The sequence below is a fragment of the Excalfactoria chinensis genome, chromosome 8, assembly GCF_039878825.1.
Source record: "Excalfactoria chinensis isolate bCotChi1 chromosome 8, bCotChi1.hap2, whole genome shotgun sequence".
NCBI classification, from domain to species: domain Eukaryota; kingdom Metazoa; phylum Chordata; class Aves; order Galliformes; family Phasianidae; genus Excalfactoria; species Excalfactoria chinensis.
The window spans coordinates 14,908,407-14,930,661 of NC_092832.1; the positions used below are offsets into that span (position 1 = coordinate 14,908,407).

Here is a 22,255-nt window from a genome sequence, read left to right on the forward strand (position 1 = left end):
CTGCCTCTTGGCTTCTGCCCATCTTTGTACAGGTGCGTGTTTGGTGAGGCTTGGCAACATGTACCTCAGCACTGGTGAATTAGCCACGTTTTCTTCTCACTGCTGGAGGCTGGAGTGGCATCATGCTCTGTTTTATCGCTGACAACTGAGGAGAAGTTAGTGTGAAACTGAGAACATGGACTTCTGCCATGCGTTGTGAATACGTGAGGCTCAACTTCCTTTAGTACAAAGCAATCCTGAGCTGCTTCTGCATGTGTGTGTAGAGGGATGCGTGCTTGGAATTTGATCGTGGTGGTGTAGAGCCTTTATTTTACAGAATGAAGCCCAGCTGCCCTTTCCTTGTGTGTATCCTACCTCGTGTCCTCAGCAGCTTCAGCCTTCTTTTAAGTTGTGGTTTTTCTTGGTGAAGAAGCTGAGCCGAGCATATCCTTGTATGCACACATCTTCAAAGTCATTTTTAGGTGCTTTACAGTATATTATCAGAGCTGGTGGGATCGGGACAGGCTGCATGGTTGCTCACTATAGGTTGCTCACTAGCATCATGCTTGGCACAGAGGTGGTAAGCTGACGTGTTTAATATTGAGGACATTGTCTTCCTGGTGAATCCCTACAGGCTCAGGGCTGCACAGACACCCTTATCACACCTCCCGCACGCCCTCCAGGAGGCAAAAAGCAGCTTGCTATGATCAGGGCTGCCCGGCTGGGAGAAACAGGCATTTTCCATCATTGGAAAGCTGCATTGTTGATGAAGATTTTCTATATGTGTAAATCAGCTGGTTCCTGCGTGCTGCTGGGTGCATTGGGTTTCCTTTCTGCAGCACAAACAGGTCTTTCAGCTTTGTGCTTCCTGTAATGACAGTGCTGTGCTGTAAAGCTTTCACTTTTGAAACTGTATCTGCTCTGTAACCAAACGTTTCCTCTGGTGATGGCCCAGCGAGACTAGGCCCAGGGAGCAGCCAGAAGGCAGTGTGACCCTGCTGCTATAGGCCTGTTGCCAGCAGCTTGGCTTCCCCAGCCTCTGCCACGCAAACGGGCACCATGGTGGGTCACACTACCCAAAATGCAAGGTGGTTGCCAGATATGTTGGAGAACTGGAGCTTACCTAAAGAAACTGGCCTGACACTGGCTGCAGCATCCTGCAGGGAATGCTTGGTGAGGCCCATCGTCACAAAGCACACGGAGCCTCCGAGGCTAATGTGAGGTGGGAAGGATAAAAATACTTTTGGGCATTTTTGCAACTTGATCACCTAAAAGCCTGTAAGGTTATTAGGTAGCTCAGACACAGCTAATCTTATAAATATATGACCTCTAGACAGTGCGTGTTCTTCTGCATTACCCCCTCATTTTCTTCTCCTTGGACCTGTGCAGGCTTATCAGCAGAAACAAAGAGAGCACGAGGCAAATGATTTTGTAGTCATGTCTTAGAAGCATGTGTGAGCATAAAATCTGTTATATTTATTGCTAATGGAGAATGATTATTTTTCTGCCTTCGTGGAATATTTCCAGCTTCTGTGGTCTCTAGGTCGAATCCTAGCTTGGCAGTCCAGTATCTGTGTAACAATATTGCTTTTCAGTATGTTACCTATGATCCCATCTCGAGGAAACAATGGAGTCTTTTGGGGTAGTTTTAGGGATGTAGGTGTTGAGTTGATGCTAGCTGTGTGAGGGCCCTTGCTTATTGCCTTGTGCTGCTGCCCTGCTCCTCTGTCATTGCTTCTCCTAGTGGCAGAGCATTCCATACCACACAAGAGTGATGCTGCCAATGGCAGCCTCGACTTTTCTGTTCCTAGACTTTTGTTTTCAGTGTACTCCTTCCCTCCTGTTCTGTGGTAGGACTCAAGATGCAAGCATCTTCCCTTTATAGAGGCTTGTTAATTCTGTGTCCCCATCCTCTCCCCCTGTGCTGGCCTGGTTGCCCCTTGAGGCGGTGGAAGGCTGCCATTGCTTTGCATTTTAGAAAGATTGAAGCTAACAGCTTAAGCAGTTGACTCCCTTTGCAAAAAGCCGGCATGGCCAAGCACCCACTTAGCAGCGGAGGATCCTGTTGATGTGTTCCTTTTAGAGGTTTACCTGAGTCGAGCCCGGGGGCTGTGTGTGTTTTGTGGCAAATACTGAGAGATCTGAGGGGAAATAGTCTGGAATTTGTTGGTGTTATCTTCTTATGTGGATGCATGGGAGAATTGCTGCAGGCCAAGAGTGCAAGGGTGGCTGCTGTGGGGAGCTGAGGTGAGCTGAGCCCGCTCCTCACTTCCTTGCTGGTGTCCTCACTAGCTGGTGGCTGCTTCTGGAGGCCCACACCATTTGGAGCCCTTGAGCTTTTCTGTGAAAAGCTTGGAAGTTGCCAGGCTTGGAGCTTGGCAATTCAGAGCTGTTTGCTTGGTGCGTGTGGTTTGTATTTTTTGGTGTGAAGTGGTCTGGTCAGAGGGAGAGAAAGACTCTGGTCATTGTAAAGACAGGCAGCAGAGCTCCATTTCTTTGGAAGAGCAGTCTCTGACTTCCGGCTTGCACCAATGCGTGGCATGGATTTTGGATTTCTGTGCTCAAAACCAGGGATTTAATGGGAACCTTTTGCTTGTGTCAAGAAATGAGCTCGGTATGGTGTCTTTAACAGCTCAATATGTGGGGGTTTCATTTACTTTTTAGCAGCTCATATTTTAAAGAATCTCTCTTCTTTTTGTCAGATTACGTCTACTTTGAAAATTCATCAAGTAACCCATATTTGATACGAAGAATAGAAGAACTCAATAAGGTAAACAGTCTTTGCCATTGAATCTCTGATGTTGATTGATCCGGTGATTGTTTGATTTGATTAAAGTCAAAATAAATCTCTGGTAATTAGTAACTTAAAAATACCTTTGTTGTGATCGTTCTCTTGAATGCTTTTAGACCTGCTAGATTGTCCTCCCTTGATGGGAAAAGACAGAGCATCAGCTGCAGGTCGTTCTCAAGGTGATTGTACCCACCGGTGAGGTTTCAGCCCTTCTTCCACTGTGTGCCATGATCATGTGCCATGTAATAACTAATAGCTTGGGCGCAGGATGGAGATCTTTGTCACTTGATAATTCTTGAAGGGAACTCACTCAACAGGGAGCCATTATCTGCTTCCTCAGACTCTGTCTTTGTTCATCCCTTGGGCCAATGTATTATTTTATTTGCCTGCTGCCATTGGTGTGTTTCAACACAACAGCAGGTGTGATGGGTTGTATGTGGGAAGCCCACTAGAAGTCTCTGATGCTGAAATGTGACCTATCTATCTGAGGAGGAAGTTCTGTGCTGAAGGCATGAACTGTGACCAAAACATGCCTTTTTGAGGCTTAATACTAGTGTGTGTTTTACAGGAATGTAAAAAATGTTGCTGTTTTTGTTGTAAAATTAAATTAACTGACTGAAAATAGGGGATTTTCTTCAGCCTTCAGTGATGGGAAAGCATGCCTTCCTAAAACAGTTACTTGGAAGAGAAAATGGATCAACATGACAAAGAATCTAAAGTTTAAAGTGTCCTTCTTCTCAGTGCAGATCCTTTTCTGTTAAAGAAGTAACAGGAACTTCCTTAACACGTTCCCCATGGATTCACAGCAGTTTGCTACCAGTGCCTGTATTCCATGTTTCCAGGTGCAGATTTGTTCCCCACTTTGTAGGAAAGCGTGCAGGAGTTTCTTGTGCCCCCTCATGCCCTTTTGTCTCTTCTCTTTTCCTCCCTCTTTCTACCTCTCCCATCCAGGTTTGACAAAAGAACATGTGGTACTTTCAGCCTGGATCTCCCCTTGGCTTGTTCTTTGGCTCAGGTCTTTCAGGTTGAAATGAATACTACTTGAGTTGCTGTTCTTTTCGCTGGGTATCAAGGATACCTGGGTGACTAAGTGAAAAGGATGGTTCTACCTTGTTAACACACAGCTACAAGATGACTCCCGAGTTTGTATTTCATCACAATTTAAAAGTTCTGGTTTATTTATCAGAAATTATATGTGCTCTGCACCAAAAACTGGTAGGATGCGAGTGGAAATTTGCATATATATATATTCTTGTCATCTTTTTCTCTTGAGTGTATGTCTTTTATAATAAGAGAGCAACCTTTTCCTCTGTTTGCATGTTAGCAGCAAGTGTGTATTTCAGTTCTGCTTTTTGTTTCCTTGTGGACAGGTTGCTGGTCCACTGTCTTTACGTGCAGGCTTCCAGCAGGGGAATTCAGATCTCAGTCTTCTAGTTTCGTATATGTGTGCTATCCTTCTAATTTTCTAGGACTCTTCAATAGCAGGATATATCTCTTTTATGTTGCATTTTCATTATTGATTGGTTTATTTTAGAAACAATAGGTTGGCTGGGTCTGTTACAAACCAGTAGGTGTGCTTCCAGTTCCGCAGTTCAGCAGCTTTACAAGAAAATCATCACTTATTTTGTTATTAAGAGTTAAAAGAAAATGACCCCAAATCATTCAAACCTTTGGACTTCTTTGTATACTGCTAATGCTGTACAGTCTGTTGCAGGGTGCAGCCTCCTTTGTTCTCCTTTTGGAATGATTGAGTTGGTCATTCTTTGTCTCAGCAGACCTGTCAGCGAAAGGAAGCCTATGGAAGTTGTTTTGTGAGAGCAGCAACAAACTGGGTTCTTTCTTGCTTTTCTGCTCTCCTGCTGAGTTTGAACAACAGCCTGAACCTCGATTCTGTTGTGTTTCACAGTGAATCTTGTTAGGACTTTAAAAACTTTTGCGTTCTGCTAAATGCAGGCCTTGCACCTGAAAAGTAGCCATGTGTTGTGCTGTAAGTGCAGGCAAATGACTTGTCACCCCTTTGAAAAATCCGTAGCTGCTTAAAATGGCAATCCTGCAGAAATGGTTAGGAGTGTAGGGCCCACCCCACTTCCCTACTCAAGAATGGATCACACTGCAGAGAGTGTTTTAGATAGTCTGCCCAGCTGGAGGGTGCTGAACGGTGATCCTGTGCAGCCCTGGTGGCAGAATTGCTGACGGTTTCTGGAGTGTTGTAGTTCAGTGCACACAGTTCAGGTTTTGTGTTCATTTTCTTTTCTTTTTCAGACTGCCAATGGAAATGTGGAAGCAAAGGTGGTGTGTTTCTACAGAAGAAGAGACATTTCAAGCACACTTATTGTACTGGCAGATAAACATGCAAGTAAGCTTGTTTATGATCACATTGCTTCTGTGCAAAATATCCACACTTGGGTAGAATTTTGTTGCAATTTTAAGTATTGGTACTTTAAAATGTAATTTCCCCGCATTCATCCTAAGTGCACTGCTGGTTTGGCTGACTTCTTTTTCCTTGCCATACGTCCTTAAAACCTTGGCTGGGTACAACTTGGTTATCATGGTGGGGGTGAACATAAGTTTGGGACTGAATAAAATCAGTTGGGACCGAATAAAGGCATCTTATTGGCTTCATGCAAGCAGATTTCCTAACTTCTGGAAAGGGAGAGGAAATGTTCTTTCTTGTATTACTTCTCCAGGAATTATTTGGATAGCAAAACAAAACAACAGTGACAAAAAACCCCGCTTTGCTTTAAGGAGTAAGTCCAATAGCCTGATGATAATAGGAAATCAGCTTTTGAAATGTGGCCAACTTGAAACTTGGCTAGGAGTTGTCTTTAAATCTCAGTGTTAGTCATGTATTATTTTATTCAAGTTGACATAGATTTCCTTTGAACGTGCTGAGTAAATACATTTTAAAGCCTTGAATTTTAGGACATTCCACCTCTAGTTTGGATAGCTCAGCTCCTTTTGTTAGGAAAAGAGCAATGTCCAGGCTTGAGACTTGAGCACTTAAAACTTTAAGTAGTATCTGTAATTTCTGCTTTTTTTAAAGAATAAACAAGGAACATCATGATACTTAATGCAGTTCAGAGAGTTGTTCCTGCTATCCTGGCTTGGCCTCCTCTTCTTGTATGCATGGACTTGATTGTTTTTACAGAACGTTGTGTTAATTTCTGCTGCCATGCCCTCTGTCAAGAGGAGATGTGTGAGACAGCTGAGCAGAGATGGAAGCTTATTTCTAAACAGAATCTTAGGGTCACAACTCATGTTATGGAAGCAGTTTGAGAATACTGACATGTGCGTAGAAAAATAGTTGTGTGTGTAGTTCATGTGTTTGCCCGTGTAAGCATGTAAGTGTTGCACGGACATTCAATTCAAGAACAAATCAACAACAACAGAAGAAATAACAGAAGCTGCTGTAGATGTGTGCATTCTGAACTTGGGGATGAAAGAGCACGGTGCAATCCTCAGCTTTCAGAAGGAGTACCCATCCCATTTCTGGGGGAGAAACAGTGCAACGTATCACATAAAGTCGGGCATGTTATTTAGGATCCTTGCAACCTGTTTGATTCCGCTGTCAGTAAGGGTTAGATTTACATTCATTACACCTTCCTCTGCCGGTTCAGCATCTCTCCCATCTCATCCTTGCTGGGTAATGGAAGCAGCTTTAGTTAAAATGGTGCCAAAACAAGCACGTTGAACGTGTGGGGAGGATGTAAGCAGGCACAGTTAATAAATTGTGATCGTAAATAATGGAGTATATGAGATGTACAGCCCAGAATGCTAAAATGTAGCAAGAAGTATGGGCAGCCTTATCAGTCCTATTTCCAGGCTCTCCTGTGGGCACAGAGATAAGGAAAAATGACCAATCCGATCTGGGCATGTCAGAACTATGATTTGGCTGCCGGGTACCTTTGTCTTTTAATGTGCTTCATAATAGATGTATGAATAGACTGTGATGTGTATATAGTATGGATCTGGCTGGGTTGCACAGGGATTCATTAAATCTGGTATTTAGTTGTGACAATGAATGCAGTATTTGCAGGTGTTCCCAGCACTGTATGCTGATGGGGAAAAATGCATCAAATTAATACAAATATTTTCTGTTGTGTATTTAAGTCCAGGTCAACCCCTCTATTGCACTAGTGTAACTGTACACTGGGAAAAGTCATGTGGCACTGAGTTGAGATTTAGCTGTGCTGCGGAACTGTGGCAGCAGGCAAAGCTTTTCTGCTATCTCTTCAGTGCAGCACTATTCATTTTATCCAAGAATACTGAAGCTTAATAGGAGCTTCGCCATGAACAACATGACTATTGATTGCTTGGTCTGTGTCTCACTTGACTAGATTTAGTACAGGAAGCAGGTAGGAATGATTCAAAGGCATGCATGTCTCAGGCTGAAAATGAAAAACCTTCCTTTCAACTCTCATAAATGCTCTTTCAGCCTGCAAAGACTGATTTCTTGTAGTGATAGAAAATGAAGGTTTTTTTTTAACGTAAACAAACAATTCGTTGTTCATTTCCATATCTGTTTGAAAGACAGAATATTCTGTGCAATAGTTCTAGCAATAGAGTTTCTGAGGCTCCTTCTTACCATAAACTTCTTTAATAACTACAGCTTTTCCTTTTGGTGCAGAATACGATTTCTGCTCAATGACTTCCATTTACACAGATGTGCTGTTGTGTGGATTCTGTTCTTCATGGGGGGAGAAGAGAGTAAAATGATGCTTTTTGGACAGCAGTTCTTTACTCAGAAAAAAACCTGATATCCCTGTGTGATGTAACGAGATACAACATTGTGGATGTTAAGATCCTAGTAGGGATACTCAAGGCTGTCACCGACTGAGTTCGTTTCCATTAAGTCTCCTGTTGCCTCATTTTGATGCATTTGCAGTCGGATGTACGTATCTGCATCGCTGATCTTTTAACTGCCTTTGTTCAGCTGATTAATGGAGCTTTCTGACTGCAGACATTCCTGGATTCACAGTCTTGTGTGAAGATGCCTTTATTTTAGGCCTACTCTTGAGATCAGCGCAGTGAAAGAACTGAATAATGGGGAAATACCTGTGTATTTTCTAGTACTGTTTCAGTGCAGAAAGGAAAGAGATGGGAATTGTGGAAGGAATATTGTAAAGCTACATTTTTAATAGAGAATTACGCTCTTATGCTTTAACTGTACAATCCATCAGCTATTTGGAAATCTGAGCATGCAGTATTTTCTCATAGCTCTTTACAAAGAAGAGAAACAAGCAGGCAGCAGCTCGTCCTGTAGTTTGTAGTACCTGATGTGTGCAACTGGATCCTGGGATTTGATCTGTGATCTTACTATTTTTATCACATGATATCGAACTTGTCTAAGCTGTCCCATAAATCTTTCAGCCTTATAATGGCTTCCATACATTGCTGGCACTTTCTATTCATAAGCCTCTTTAATCACCTCGCAAATTATTCTCGGGAATTTCTCTGCCTGGTTGTGAAATGAACCTGCTTCACCGGTAGGAGTCTATTTAATGTTCTCGCCCAAAGACTTTGTAGTGCTTTAAGGTAGAATATTGCATGCAGACAAAATTACAGGCAGAACCTGATAGAAGGGAACCGCGCTCTGTATTTTATTGTTTATTCCTCAAGCCACAATTGGATGCTGTGACTGTATTTTCTCCCTATAGTTTCTTCTATAATTAAGTAATTATTTCTAACAGCAGGAACGGGACCTCCTGTCCTCTCTCCTAACCATCCACCCTGGCTGGCTCCAGTTCTGTTCACTCCATCTTGCAGCAACAGTTCTTTTACTGCATTCAAAATACTTGACCTGATTGTGAAACCACGATGTTAGGAGTTAGAGAGCCACTTAGCTGGTGTGAGCCGAGCGCCACGGGCAGCGCTTGGCAGCTTTGTGGTCAGCTTTCATCAGCTGGTGTTTGGGTGCCAGGCATGCATGGCATCGTGCTTTTCAAAGTGCTGAGTCTTCTAAAAATAAACATCTTTTAATGATGAGGTGTCATTACTCAATCAGTCCGTGAGCTGCGTGAGAGCCGTGTGCCCAAACAGCTAGGGGTCCACTCTGTATTTTTAGATAACGCCAGCCAGTGTAAATGCAGTTTGATGACAGCTTTACTGATGAGTTCTTGACTATTTTACACCCTCTACCCCCCATTTTCTCCCTGATCCACACACACGATTATAAAACAAGCCAAGCTCATTAATCTGTGCATGGACATTTTTGGGCCCACTGCTGAGAGGAGGAAACTGGTTTCCTCTTCCAGCACTGGTGTGGTGAGGAAGGAACATGTCAAAAACAAGGCCTGTTTGCTCCGTCCCTTTCCCACACTGTTGACCATGGTTGCATCAAGTGTTCACAGTAAGTCTTGGAAAAAGTCATGAGATGTTTGCTTGGTACTGTGGTCAATTTCTCCTGAAGTGCCCAGGTGTAAGGAGTAACACTTGTTGAAAATTCCACCACATTTTTGTACCTGTGAGTCAATATTTGGATATTGGTAGAGAAAATAAATGAGGTTCCAAGGCTTACTATAGACCATTAGAAACGGTCCTGGGAAAAGGAATCTGTCACAGCATTGGTTTCCTGCGGCACAGAAGGATCTTCTTTGGAGTTGTAAACTGTTGAATGTAGAGTTGTAGAACATCTTTCAGAGCTGCTTAGTTGAAGTTTTTTTCCTGCTGAGGGAATCATCACAGGGCACTTCCCCCGACTTCACTGGGTTTCCCAATGTTTTCACTCCTTTTTCTACCTTTTTCCCTTTACATGTCAAATGTAGTGATACCATGATAACTAATTAGAATCACAGAATTGCCAAAGCTGGCAAAGATTTCCAAGATCATCCAGCCCAACCATCCATCTATCACAAATATTTCCCACTAAACCATGTCCCTGAGTACAACATCTAGATGTTTCTTGAACGCCTCTGGCCACAACCTCCATCCTTCTGTTACTACAGACTTGCCTGTATTCCAAGCTGGACATCCCAGTGAGTGCTTTGCATCTTATTTCTGTGTCATTTGCCTTTGTGCTTTTCTGAGTTTTGCCATGTAGCAACTTGCACAAAGCCCAGAATGCAGAGAATCATAGAATCACAAGGTTGGAAAGGACCTACAAGATCTAGTCCAACCATCCTCCCTTTACCACACCTACAGCAAACCACTAAAGCAGATCTCCTAGCTCCCCATCCAGACGCCTCTTGAACACTGCCAGGAATGGCGACTCCACCACCTCCCTGAGCAGCCATTGCAGTGCCTGACAACTCTCTGAGAGAAAAAGTTCCTTCCTATGTCTAGTCTAAACCTCATCTGATACAACTTGCAGCCATTTCCTTGCGAGAGCTCTGTTGTATCTCTGCTGTGGGGAGCCCGGTCAGATCTGTATCAAATTGCTATTCTTTCTAATGTCTAGCAAATATTGATGTTTAATTTTGCATCTCATATATCCAGTCGTTTTAAATTACTATTTCTGCCTCTTGGGCATCTCCTGCCAACTCAGTTTGCTCTTTCTAATTATTTTCCCCAATATATATTAGCTTTCACATGAGTCTTGCTGTTTGTGTCCCGTCTCTTGCTTTCATTGTGTCCCTGTCAAGCTTTTCTTAATGTGCTATTAATGATTCTGTAGTCAAATATCAAATAGTGCTTAATGTAACGCAGTCCTTGCAGCATTCCACTGGCTACTTTTGCATAACTGCAGTATTACTGCTTATATTGAGGCTAAACGTTTAGTTTTAAATCCACATGAGTGCATCTATCAAGCAGAGAGATTAATTTTGAAGCAAAGCTTTACGAGATCATTGAAATCCCAATATACTGCACCGGCTGCGTTCTCATCACTTACCCCACATTACTGCCTTAAATGTGGGCATGTGCTTCTGAAAGGAGTTTATTATTGTTATTACTATTTATTCTAAGACTATTGTCTTTTATCTTTCAAGGGCTGCCATTCTGGAGCCTGAAGTCTGCTTTGCTGAGAGCGTGAGCAGCAGGAGGTTGAGGTTCAGTTGTGCTGCACTTGTCCTGGAGCCTTAGGCTGCCTTAGTCCCATTTTGGTTTATAGCCAACTTACACCTTTGCAATACATGAGATGATGAGGTGGTATTCCTTACTGTTTTAATCAAAGCTGCTTTTTGCATGACTCCAGTCCTGCTTTCCCAGTCCATTTCTTTGCTTCAGAACACATTTATCAAAATACATTGTGCCTTTTCCTTTGTAAGGCTGCGCGTAGCAGATCTGGCATAAGAAGGAAACGTGTGTCCCACCTTCCTTGCTTTATTACAAACACAAGGCAGATAAATAAAACAGGAGTTGGAAGGTGTGTACTTCCAGACATGAGTTTGGTTTTGCTGGGTGGTTTCGTTTTCTTCGTAGATAAGACTAGCATATGGCCCTCTATATAGTTCTTAATGTAATTTTTGAAAGCTCTCAGCTACTAAATATACTGAAGATATTAAGTGTATTAAAGTATTAAGCTGCTCCTTAGTGTTTTTCCTGCATTGCTCTGTGCATACTCTGATTCTCCAGCACCTTTCCTAAGTGCTGGAGGCATTCATGCTTTTTCCATCATGTTTTTGAGCAAGCAAGCTGGTGGCTTGGTGACTTGTTTGTGGATTGCTGCTGGTATATTTACAGTAACCACGGTATTCATTTTCAACTAAAACAAAATCCACTTCAGTAAATAAAGTGCAGAACCACAAAACTGGGGCACAAATGTAGATTCTGTGTTCCAGTGTGTAGAAAAATACTAAATAGTAACATGTGCAGCTGTATGCAGAACAGCTCGTGCAGTTATAATAGCTGCCGCATGTTGCAGTGGGGGTTAATAGTACTGCTTTTTCCCTTCCTTGCTGGAGCAGCTTACCTGAGGGGCTTATAAACCACAGGTCTCAGTTCCAGGACAGTAAAGCATTGATAACTCATGAGGAATCTGGAAGGTTTATCTTTGGTTTTTGTCACCCCATTTTGCGTAATGGTGGGCTATTTAAATGCAACGTTAATGTTTTGTAAAATGGCATTCTCTCTGCTTTCAATTTGCTTTCTTTTGGGCTGGCAGTGAGGATTAGAAGTAACTAATCTTCAGAGCATACAAATCACTACTGCTCCTGTATGCATTTCTGACTAGAAATGTGTCTTGGCAACAAGTGTTGATCTAAGCTGCAGGCACAGGTCTGCTCTTGGAGAGCACAGTGGCAGGAAAGTGGGAGCTCTGCTGTTGGGGTATGAGACATTACAGCTGGTCCTGCTCGAGTCTGGGAAACTTTGCCGTGCTTTTGGACAACACAGTAACTGCCTTCATTTCACAGGGAAGGAGGAGATCTGGGGTTTTCTTTCCTGTCCTTCATCATGGAGTTTTTGGTTTTCTGTCTCGTGTGATTGACAGGATGCTTGCTAATGAACGCAAAGCATGACAGTAATTTACTTCTAACAAGAACAATGCCTAGAGATGTTTTGGATCGGTTGTGTAGCCGTATGGGTGTGATTTCATGTATTTACTTTGGCATTCATTTAAAACAGGTTGGATGGAGATAGCATGGCTGGAAGCCGGTGGTGGTGGATCCTGGATCCACGCTAAGCTTTGTGTGAGCTGCAGCAGAGGAGGGCTGCTCACAAGGCTGGCCTTGGGCACTTTGGTTACATTCCAGTTCATCTTGTGACCGTGATCTATTGCCTGTGGTTAGGGTGAAGAGGGTGAAATCCGCTCAACAGCTGAACTGGCCTTTTCAGTAGGCATTTCTTTCGGAAGCTGTTGAAGGCAGGATGGGGTGGTGTGCAACTGTGATATGCTGGAAGAGGAGCAGGGTGCATGATAGCTGACACCTGACGTGAAGACTTTGCTGTCCCTGCCTTGTTCTTCATGCATCAGCTCCTTCCCATTGCAGCCCTTGTTTTTCTGTGGCAGATTTGTGACCACAGCTTGGTGGGCCGCCACAGGCGTTGACCTGGGGTGCTTTCATTCTAGTGGTGATAAACACTTCTTCACAGACATGACTTAAAGCTTCTGTATTAGTTACCTCGTTATTTCCTTAGGTGAGATGTGAAGATTCAGAGTTAGATTTCACCTTATGCCTGTTTGTTATTTAGCAAAGGTTTTGGAGCTGATTGGCCTGGAGTCCAGACTTGCGCTATGTTCATAATGGTCATTTTGTCTCTCTGTGACTAGGAGAAATGGAAGAAGAGATGGAAAACCCAGAAATGGTCGACTTGCCAGAGAAACAGAAGCATCAGTTACGACATCGTGAGTTATTTCTCTCGCGACAGCTGGAATCTCTGCCAGCCACACACATTAGGTAACGGCCATTTTCTTCCTGTGCTTTCTATTCAGAAACCAAATGTCGCTATCATTCAAGTGTAATATTAAATTTTGTGTGCAACTTCAATAGTATCAGCTTATGAATCACACAAGCATTTAAGATGTGTATTTTTTCATAAAATATGTTTCTCTTTTTTTAGAGGCAAATGCAGCGTTACTCTGTTAAATGAGACAGAATCCCTTAAATCATATCTGGAACGGGAGGTATGAACCCATTTTGTGAATTGTCAAGCTTGAACACTTTCTTTTGGCACAGTTTAGATTTGGTGGCTTTTTGTAAGCTTTCTAAAAAGAACAGTTCTTCTTTCATGTCTTAAGCATACGGAGTGTTGACAGGGGGAAGCTTTGGGCTCGATACAGTCTTCATTTTGATGTGAAACTTGGTGGATCTAGCAGGCCAGGCATGTTTACATTCCTGTGACAGTAAGCTGTCCCTTCTTCTGTTAAGGGAACCCTTCTTGCCTATCAGCATGGCAGACTGAAAGCTCAAGATGGAGGCTCATGCTCCCAGACTACACAGGGTGGGAGGTGAAGTAGCTGTAGATGAGAGAGCAAGCCAGCAAACTCTATTTCCATATATTAGTTTTCTCCTGTAGTCTTACAGATTTATTTGAATACGGTTTAAGCTTGATCTCACCTCAGATCTCCGAGGAGCTTAGATCCCTGGGTTTTGGATTCACTGTTAAAACTATTTACTTGCAATCCTTCATTTGCCACCACAGACACTTAGATCCTTGGAAAACTACTTGTCACTGAACTTCTGACTCCTACAGAAATTTTTGCAATCTGACTCCTTAAAGGCACCTCAGCCAAACACTTGCAACTGAATTGTCTTACACTGTTGGGTTTTACTTCTTCAGGTGTTTGTGATTTTTAAGAAATACAGCCCTTTATTAATACCAGTATATGAGTTTAATGGTGTCTGAACCACTGGCTGCCAGCTGGGCTAAGCAGTCTTGGAATATGACAATATGAAACCTTTCCTTTTGGAAACTAACAACATTTTATCATCAAACTTCATGTTAACGAATAATAAACCATTTCAGCGTGTGATTATTTGAATACATCTGCAAGTACGTTTGGATTTGAGAACATTTCAGTGTTACATAAGAGAGGAAATCTTGTAATTGAAGGCAGTAGGGTAACAGTCATTAAACTGTCCTTTAAGAAATGCAAAGAAAACAGGTTGGTTTTGATTTGAAGGAGCCTGTTGCAGTCTGCGTCTTTATCTTTATTTATTGAAATGTAAGATTAATTTTAATCCAGTGCTCCAGTTTAAGAGAATTTTAAACAAAGCACAGAGATTAAATAGTCAGGCTTCTTTTTGGAATGTGAAACCAAAAACATGTCGAGCCTGCTCAGGGCTGCCAAATGGCAGTGCATCAAATGAGGGCTGTTGTGTTCAGTAATGCTTGTTACCAGCTAGCAGTCTGGGAGATGCCCGTTTGGAAGCAAAAGTTAATCAAACTGAAATTAGTTTCAGACTTTCTGTACCCAAACTTTAAGTCGTGCTCCCTCTCCATTGCTCCCCAAACATTTTTATTACCAACAATCTTACAGGTAGGTACCTTGGCTGAGAAGGGAGCTTTCTCCCCCTAATTGTACAATTGCTCAGATGCAGATGTAGGAACAGAAAGAGATTTCTTGTCTTCATCCTTTTGAACTCTCAAAATGCAAGATGAGTGATGCGGGCTATTTTTAAACCGAGCAGGCACTTAAAGATTTCACAGAATGAACGAGTTCCCTGAATGTGTCCTGTCACTTAGCACAGTGTTTTGCTGTGGTGCAAAGTACCTTGGACAGATGGTAAAGAAATTGGAAGCTTAGGAACAGAAATGTGCTGGGTTGGAGGGCGAAGAGATTCAGACATGAGATTCTTGTTGCCTGGTCAGTTCCTGGCACTGGGTGGTTTTGTCTTCAACTGCCTTCAACTCCTTTTTTTTTTTTTTCCCCTTCCTGTTATTAATTCTCTTTGCTTTCAAAGCAGTTCTAGGGAATGTGCCGACAGATTCCTTGTATGTTTGCTAACTTGCCTGTTTTGACCACTGAAAGTAGGTTTTTGGCCCAAGGCTGTTTGCCTTGAAGGGGGGTTAAACATGCAGACAAGTTGTTAGGGAGATAATAAGCGTAGCAAAACTACATTTTTGTTATCTGTTCTTTCATCCTTCCCCTCTGTCCTGCTGTGCTGCTCACAGAGATTGCTGCATGACGTTCAGGGCCCAGTGCTGTTTTTATTGTGTCTGGCAAAAGCAAGTTTGTAGAAGGACTGAGGAATAGGAGGAAAAAGGGGGGGGGGGGGGGAGAAATAGCAACTGCAAACCTGAATTTCCTGTAGATACTTAATTGTAATTCTCAGGGAGATCAAGAGAAGGGTATAACTACTTCTGGCACAAGCAGTAGATTTCCCTATTCTGCAGATTAGCACTACATTTCCCTATTTTTATATGTACCACTTATTTGTCTGCACTGCTAGAAGATATCCATGTGACGATGTGAATTTTGCCTGCTGGTTACATATCTGGCATTTGTTTCTTTTGCTACTCCCTAAAAATATAATGCTAAAAGTTCTCCCTTCACCCCAACTGACTTCATGAGGGCAGGTTTGCAGGCTGTAATGGACTAACCACTCTTTACTGTACTTCCACGTGGAGCTTTTTCGACAGTTTTTCTGCCATTGGTGGCTTTGGTTCTTGGCTTGTAGCTGCTGGTAGCTTTGGGGCCTGGGTAGGGAAGCTCTGAGTGTGAGTGTCCATGTACCAGTTTGAGGAAGCAGAAAGTCATGGTTTAATTTTAACTCTTGGCCGGTCATTTTAGGTTTTTTTTTCCAAACATGTCGAGTGTTTTCTGGGATGTGGAATTAAAGCAGAAAACCCTTGTTCTTCTGCACTGCTATAAACTCCACTTACATAGTTTTGACAGCCAGAAAGAGCATGAAAGTTTGTGAAGAGGCACGTAATTTTGTTGGGTGAAATCCTTCTGAAAATCCTTGCATTTGTGCTATGCAGTGTTGATCAAGAGTTCACACTCACTCTAGAATACACAAGGATCTGCTCTGCTACTTCGGCTGTTGCTTCCATTGGCATTAAACTGATGGTTTTTAGTGCTTTCAGAAATGACGTGCCATTTTTGTGGGCTGAATTTCATGTTTCTATGGACAGTGATGGTGGTAGCATTGTATTGCTTCTGGGGGTTGCTTTGTATTCACACTCCTTCTCCTAAACTTCCACCTCATCTCTGCTGGGAGGGCTTTGGCTGGGTAGAAGAGACCAGGTAGCTGTAATTCTTTATTTTGGAGAGAAGTGTTGCCTGCCTCTCTCCTGCCTTCCCTTATCTCCACCTCAGAGAAAGGGATGAGGGAAGAACAGCAAAAAGAAATGTGTGGCCTATTACCTTTTTCTCACTGAGTGAGTACCATTAGATGGCTGAATACATAGCAGCAATCTACAAAAGAGAAGTAATAGGGCGTCTCAGTCAAATGCCATAGGAGAAAACCTCCCCACAATCATTGACTTTTCCTGGCTAACAAAAGTGGTGCTACGAAATCTCTTGTACAGTGTATCCTCAGTATTGTGATTCTTTACACTTTGTGTACGTCAGGGAGCAAGAAACCCAGATTTCTTTACCCAGCTATCACATGAATTAGTTGTCTTCTTCTCTAAAGCTCCCTTCTGTTGGTGGGTTGTTGTAAATAGACCTTGGTTCCTGTGGCTGTAGGAATCCGTTCTGTCAAGAACATCGTTGATTTAAAGCACAACTAAATCTTCCAGACCACAGCCCTTCTAGTTTGCTTACCTGGATGTTAGGGCTGTGCTTTCCCAAGTGTTAGCGATGGCTTCAACCCTGCCATCATAGCAGAACATGCTTCCTCTGTGGAGAAATGATGTGTTTTCGGCTGGAACAGATCAGTGCAAATTAATGCCTTGCCTCTTGTTTTGTGCTGGGTAGGTGAGACTTCTCTGTGCCTTGCTTTATAAGGTAACAAAGCAAAACCATATGCAGACCAGCCAAAATTTCCTCTTTTCCCCCCATTCCAAAGATACTGATCTCTTCTTGGTAAAAATGCTAGGTGGTTTTGCTTTTTTTTTCTATTAAAATTCGAGCTACCATGTTTAATATTTTCAGATTCTGTAGTTGCTTGCATGCTGGATGCTTAAGACATGTAAAGTAAACATGGGAGACCTTTCCTCTGTGGCATCAGTCTTAGATGAGTCTATGTGATGTGCAGGGCTGGATAAACAAAACCTAATGTGCACCTTTAAATCTCTAGTCCACAGAACATTTACCTTGTTACTGGGAAAGCTCAGTGGTCGTTTCTCCTTCTGGGAGCTTTTTATGGCAGATAGAGCACTGCTTTTTCATTGCCACCTTTTTGTGAGGTTGAACAGAGTTGAAAACTGATGCTGGTTTTTCCTGTATGATGCGTACGAACACAGGGAGAGGGAAAGTGAGGCGAGTGTGAAATGAGATGCACTAAGACAGCTTTCCAGCTATTTACACAGATAATGCAGGGAAAGGAAAAGGAGCTGGCAACCCAAGATGTGAAAAATGGCACATACTGCATTTCTGTTCTGTTCCTGGTGACTTTGTTGCTGTGGATGGAGATCTAGATGTCCAAACAGAGCTCTCTTCCTGTCCCGTGTCCCAATGCTCCCCTTTGATGGAGCATACTTGCTGCAGGAAAGTTCAATTACTTGCCCTGTGCAGTTAAGTGATTAAAATTGAGGCTGTTTTCTTCCTCCACCCTGGCAGGACATTCTCATTCTGGTATGATTTCTTGCTTTAATCGTTCATGCTTTACCAGGTGACAGAAGCCAAGCAGCTTTTTTTTTTTCAGCCTTTTTCTCATCTACTTGAGCAAAAGCAACAAATGAATGTATTACCACCTGCAGCTAGCTGCTGCTGCTGCCAAATCTGCTTCCCTTCTCCCAGTAAGCAGCAGAAAAAAGAGGCGATTTAATCTTAAGTGATGAGGGGAAACAGGTTGGTCAGCAGTGTGTCCCTGAGACAAGAAATGCCACATCCTAATCTTTATTAGGCGAGTGCTGAGAAGGGGACTGGTGATTTGATTTTACTTGCTAAGGGTAGACTGGGTGAGCAAACTTAGCATAAAAGCTTTCTACTATATATATACTATGGTAAAAATGTAAGCTAGTAATACTTTATTTTCTGTTTTTGTTCTATTTTTAGGATTTCTTCTTCTATTCACTAGTATACGATCCTCAACAAAAGACTCTACTCGCTGATAAAGGAGAAATCCGAGTTGGAAACAGATACCAGGCAGATATAACAGACTTATTAAAAGAGGGTAATTTCCATAATTTAAGTTGTCAGGAGGCCATGTGGAATGCAGCCACTTCTTTGTATGCAGCCTGTGTGGGAGACAGAGGTTCCTACCACCACGTCATGTGTGCACCCACTGGCTTGGTTTGTTAGGGACTGAAACAGTTGCCCACTGCATGCAATTAGTTGTGTCTCAGACCAGGCTTTAAGCGGGCATTTGTCCAAATCATAAAAGTTGTTGAAACAAATTGAATTAATTGCCTCTCTCAGAGCTTGCACTCATTTTAGGAGATTTCAGAATTTCCATGGGAAGCACAGATTTCCATCACATCTGTATAGCCTTTGTGTTTTTAATCAAGCCTCGCTTCCCTGTAAGAGCCGCTCCCAAATTATTGCCAATTAAATGCTGTCTCCCCACATCAATTTGCCCATTATTGCTGGATGCCTTTTCCTCAGAGCCCCCTGCCTGTCTGCTGCTCTTGGCTTCCAGCCTAGACTTCTCACCTGCAGAACAGGCAGGAAGAATTTGCTGCCTTGAGCATGTTGTGAGACCTCAGCCTGCCCTGCTCATGGAGCAGAAGGAACACAAGGACACATGCTCAGGAAAATGGGCTGTTAGTTAACAGACACCAGATTCACACTGGTTCTTGCACTGCAGTGGGTGGAAGAACTCTTCTCTGAGACCTGTGTAGGGCTCAGGCCAATCTGTCCATGTTCTTAGAGAGCTGATGTTATGAGCCATGTTGAAAGGGGCTCTACAAAACTCCCCAGGCAGAGAGGTGAAAGCAGTGAGGCACCTCACTCTGCTTCAGAGCTTTGCAGATGTGCAGATACTGTTAGGCTAATGTTAGAACAGGCCAACAAATTGGTTGGGACTCTTGTTTAATTTGTCTGTGGCATTTATTTGGCAGCTGGGCTAGCCTCCTAAGTGAGGATGAACTAATTTGAAAGGCATTCTCCTCCTTCAGCCAACCAACATGGGAATTCAGAGAAGGATAATCTCCAGATGTTTCAAAAGGGGTTTAAAAGAAAAAAAAAAAAAAAAAGAGGCTCAGTAGCTCCTGTATTTTTTCCAAGATATTTTGATTTGTTTAGGGTTGGGAGAATAGAAGTATAAGAGTCTGATACTATGATTGTCCCCTTAGAAAGCAGCTGCTGCAAACAGGGCCAGCTACCCTTTGCCTGCTCAGAGCAGCTGGGAGCGTGCCTGCTTTCCTGGAGCTGCTGTGAGGTAGAGGAAAAGGAGAGAGAATCTGGGGCTGAAGAGAGGAGGCTGTTTGGGGGAAGGACGTGCTCTGTTTCCCATCACTTGTGCCATTAGATATCAGCTCTTCAGCATCCGGTGGCCTAATTTGGATGAGTTGGGTTGCTGTCAAGTTGTCAAGCTGAAATGGTTGCAGCCAAATGGATGAATGAAATTTTCACTGTCAGGCAGAGTATCTGAGTTGATTTGGTGGTTAAATTATTGTGAGATATGAAACCAGGCAAGTAATTTTATCTCCAAACAGCCACGCTGAGCGTTTCTAACTTGTTTTTCAACCAGGTGAGGATGATGGAAGAGATCAGTCAAAACTTGAAACAAAAGTTTGGGAAGCCTTCAACCCACTAGTAGACAAGCAGATAGACCAGTTCTTGGTGGTAGCACGGTAAGAGCAATTTATCACTTCTTTGAATAAGGTTTTAATAACTCATCTTTTCTAAGCACTTTTTTTTTGGTGTGTTCTTTATACTTTACTGGTACGAATGCTGGTTTGGTTGCTTGAAAACAGGTAGAATGGATAAAGTAAATCCCAGCAAATGAGTACAGATGAGGAGTGGATGAGTACAGATGGGGAGCGGTGTGTTTTATGCTTCTATTTAAACTCAAGGCAGTCTGTCCGTCAGTGTTTGCTTTATAAAATGCTTGTGACCCTTTTCAGTGTTGTTTGTTTCTATGAACAGAAGCTGATACTAGAATTTAATATGTACAATTAAACAAAAAGGTAATGCTCTCAAACTGTTTCCTGGGTAAGTTTTTAAGACTGTGGAAGCATGGGAGGAAAGCAGTGTGAGTAGTAGATGGGTAGTTAGACCATCTATAGTCAGTAGAGCAAGTTGCTATTAGATATGGGGAGGAAGGGGGAGTATTTTCCCCCCTCCTCCCTCCCCACACACATCTTGAGTTACCACGCTGCTGAACTTTCCTCTTGAATTTTCCTGGGTGTGGTATTGCTGTGTCTGTAGTGGGTTAGTTAATGGGGTGTCTCCTGAGGAGATAACATGAGAGCTCATGTGGAAGAAAATGTCTGGAACGGACTCTTAATTCTGATTGGAGCTGTTGAATGATGCAAAAAGAATGCATTTATGAAACAATAATAAATGCTTTCAACACGTTGAATGATACAGACTTAAAAAAATACTAGGGGGAAAGAAAAGGGCAGAGTTAAGGAGAATTGAGTTAAAATGTGGAGATTTAAGTGTGCAAGACAAGAAGTTTCTGTGCTCAGAAACGTGCAGCAAATTTGTTTTTCTATGCCCTTTGAAGATAAAGTTTGCTATTTTTGTACAATTCAGACAGATTTTTTAAGAACGCTTGATAACTTCTGCGTGGATGGGTTGGGCCTTGTGTGAGGGCCCAATAGCAGGGAGCCAAGAATAAAACCAGGTTGGTTAAAATGGAAAGGCGTCAGCTGCCATCCAGATTGATGAGAATCTGACAGTTCAGATCCATTTATACGTTTCACTGTGCTGCTTACACAGTATGTGGCTGTTTCCCTGGCCTTGTGTTAACAATAAAGTCAAACTTGCCGGACTAAGTGATTTGTGTGCAGTGGGTGTAGGTTGCTCCACAAGTAGTGCCTCCTCTTTATTTCTATGGAAGCGACATAAGATACAAAGAGCACAATAACGCTGTTTGATAGAGCAAATTCTCAGCTGCAAAATGCTGTTTTTCAACATAGTCCCCACCATTAGCTATGCATTTTTTTCCAGCAGTGAACAAGAGCCTGCATGTCACGCTTGTAGAAATCTGCAGCAGCAGTGGTGACCCACTGTTTCACAGCTGCTATGATGGTGTTGTTGCTAGGATAAAAGTGCCTGTGCAGCCCATCTTTCATGAGCCCAAAGGGTGGAAGGTCAGAAGGTACCAAATCTGGACTATATGGTGGGTGTTGTTGGACGGTCCAGACAAGACTGGTGGTGTGCTCCACTGTCTTCAAACTGGTCTGAGGCCTGGTTTAAGGCTGTCACCTTCTCCGACCTGACTCTGGAAGTTTGAGCCTTCAGCTTAGTCAGCGTCGTGACATGGCAGTCAGAGCTGATGGTTTGTCTGGCTTTCTGAAGTCCAGAAGGATCACCTCTATTGTGTCCTACAAGGCAGTGCGCTTTATCTGCTGAGAGCTGTGTCTTCAGCTTTTCTTCTATGGGAGATTGACGTGTTGCCATTCCATGGGCTGCTGTTTTGACTCCAGCTTTTAGACACCATATCTCATTGCTGGCGATTATGCCTTCCAGGACACTGTCAGTTCTGTATTGGTTCAGCAGGTCCTGATAAACTTGCATATGGTGTTCTTTCTGTTGGCCTCTGGAACTGTGGGTTAACCTAATAGAATAGGAGACATTACTTTTGGAGCAGCCCTCGTGCTTAAACAGATGCGCATAAGGAAATGGCTGAAAGTAGGGAGAAGATTCTCTATGGGTGATGCAGGAGAAGAGATAGAGAAAGCTGGAATATCTCCAGCAAAGACTCCTGCTGCTTTTGGGGCCCTTCAATAAGGAGCTTATTTGATAGGCTGACTTCCAGCAACACTGATTCACGATGCCACTCAGCCACACGTTGCTGTGGTCTTGGTGTCAGGAGCACTCAGTAGGAAACCAGAGGGTCGAAGTGCCTCGTTGATGGGGGTTTTGGTTGGTTTAGACTGACCACA

General features: G+C 42.9%; 1 protein-coding gene across 4 annotated transcripts in view; it reads left to right on the forward strand.

The window, feature by feature from the left end:
• The window catches only part of MTA1 (metastasis associated 1), a 68,572-nt gene that overhangs the window by 6,780 nt on the left and 39,537 nt on the right, over nt 1-22,255 (forward strand). For all 4 annotated transcript variants that reach the window (XM_072342756.1, XM_072342759.1, XM_072342757.1 and 1 more), the window contains exons 2-7: nt 2,682-2,749; nt 5,033-5,126; nt 12,918-13,044; nt 13,208-13,271; nt 18,255-18,372; nt 19,891-19,993. In XM_072342756.1, coding sequence (XP_072198857.1) covers nt 2,682-2,749; nt 5,033-5,126; nt 12,918-13,044; nt 13,208-13,271; nt 18,255-18,372; nt 19,891-19,993 — 574 coding nt within the window. The remainder of the gene's footprint in view (nt 1-2,681; nt 2,750-5,032; nt 5,127-12,917; nt 13,045-13,207; nt 13,272-18,254; nt 18,373-19,890; nt 19,994-22,255) is intronic.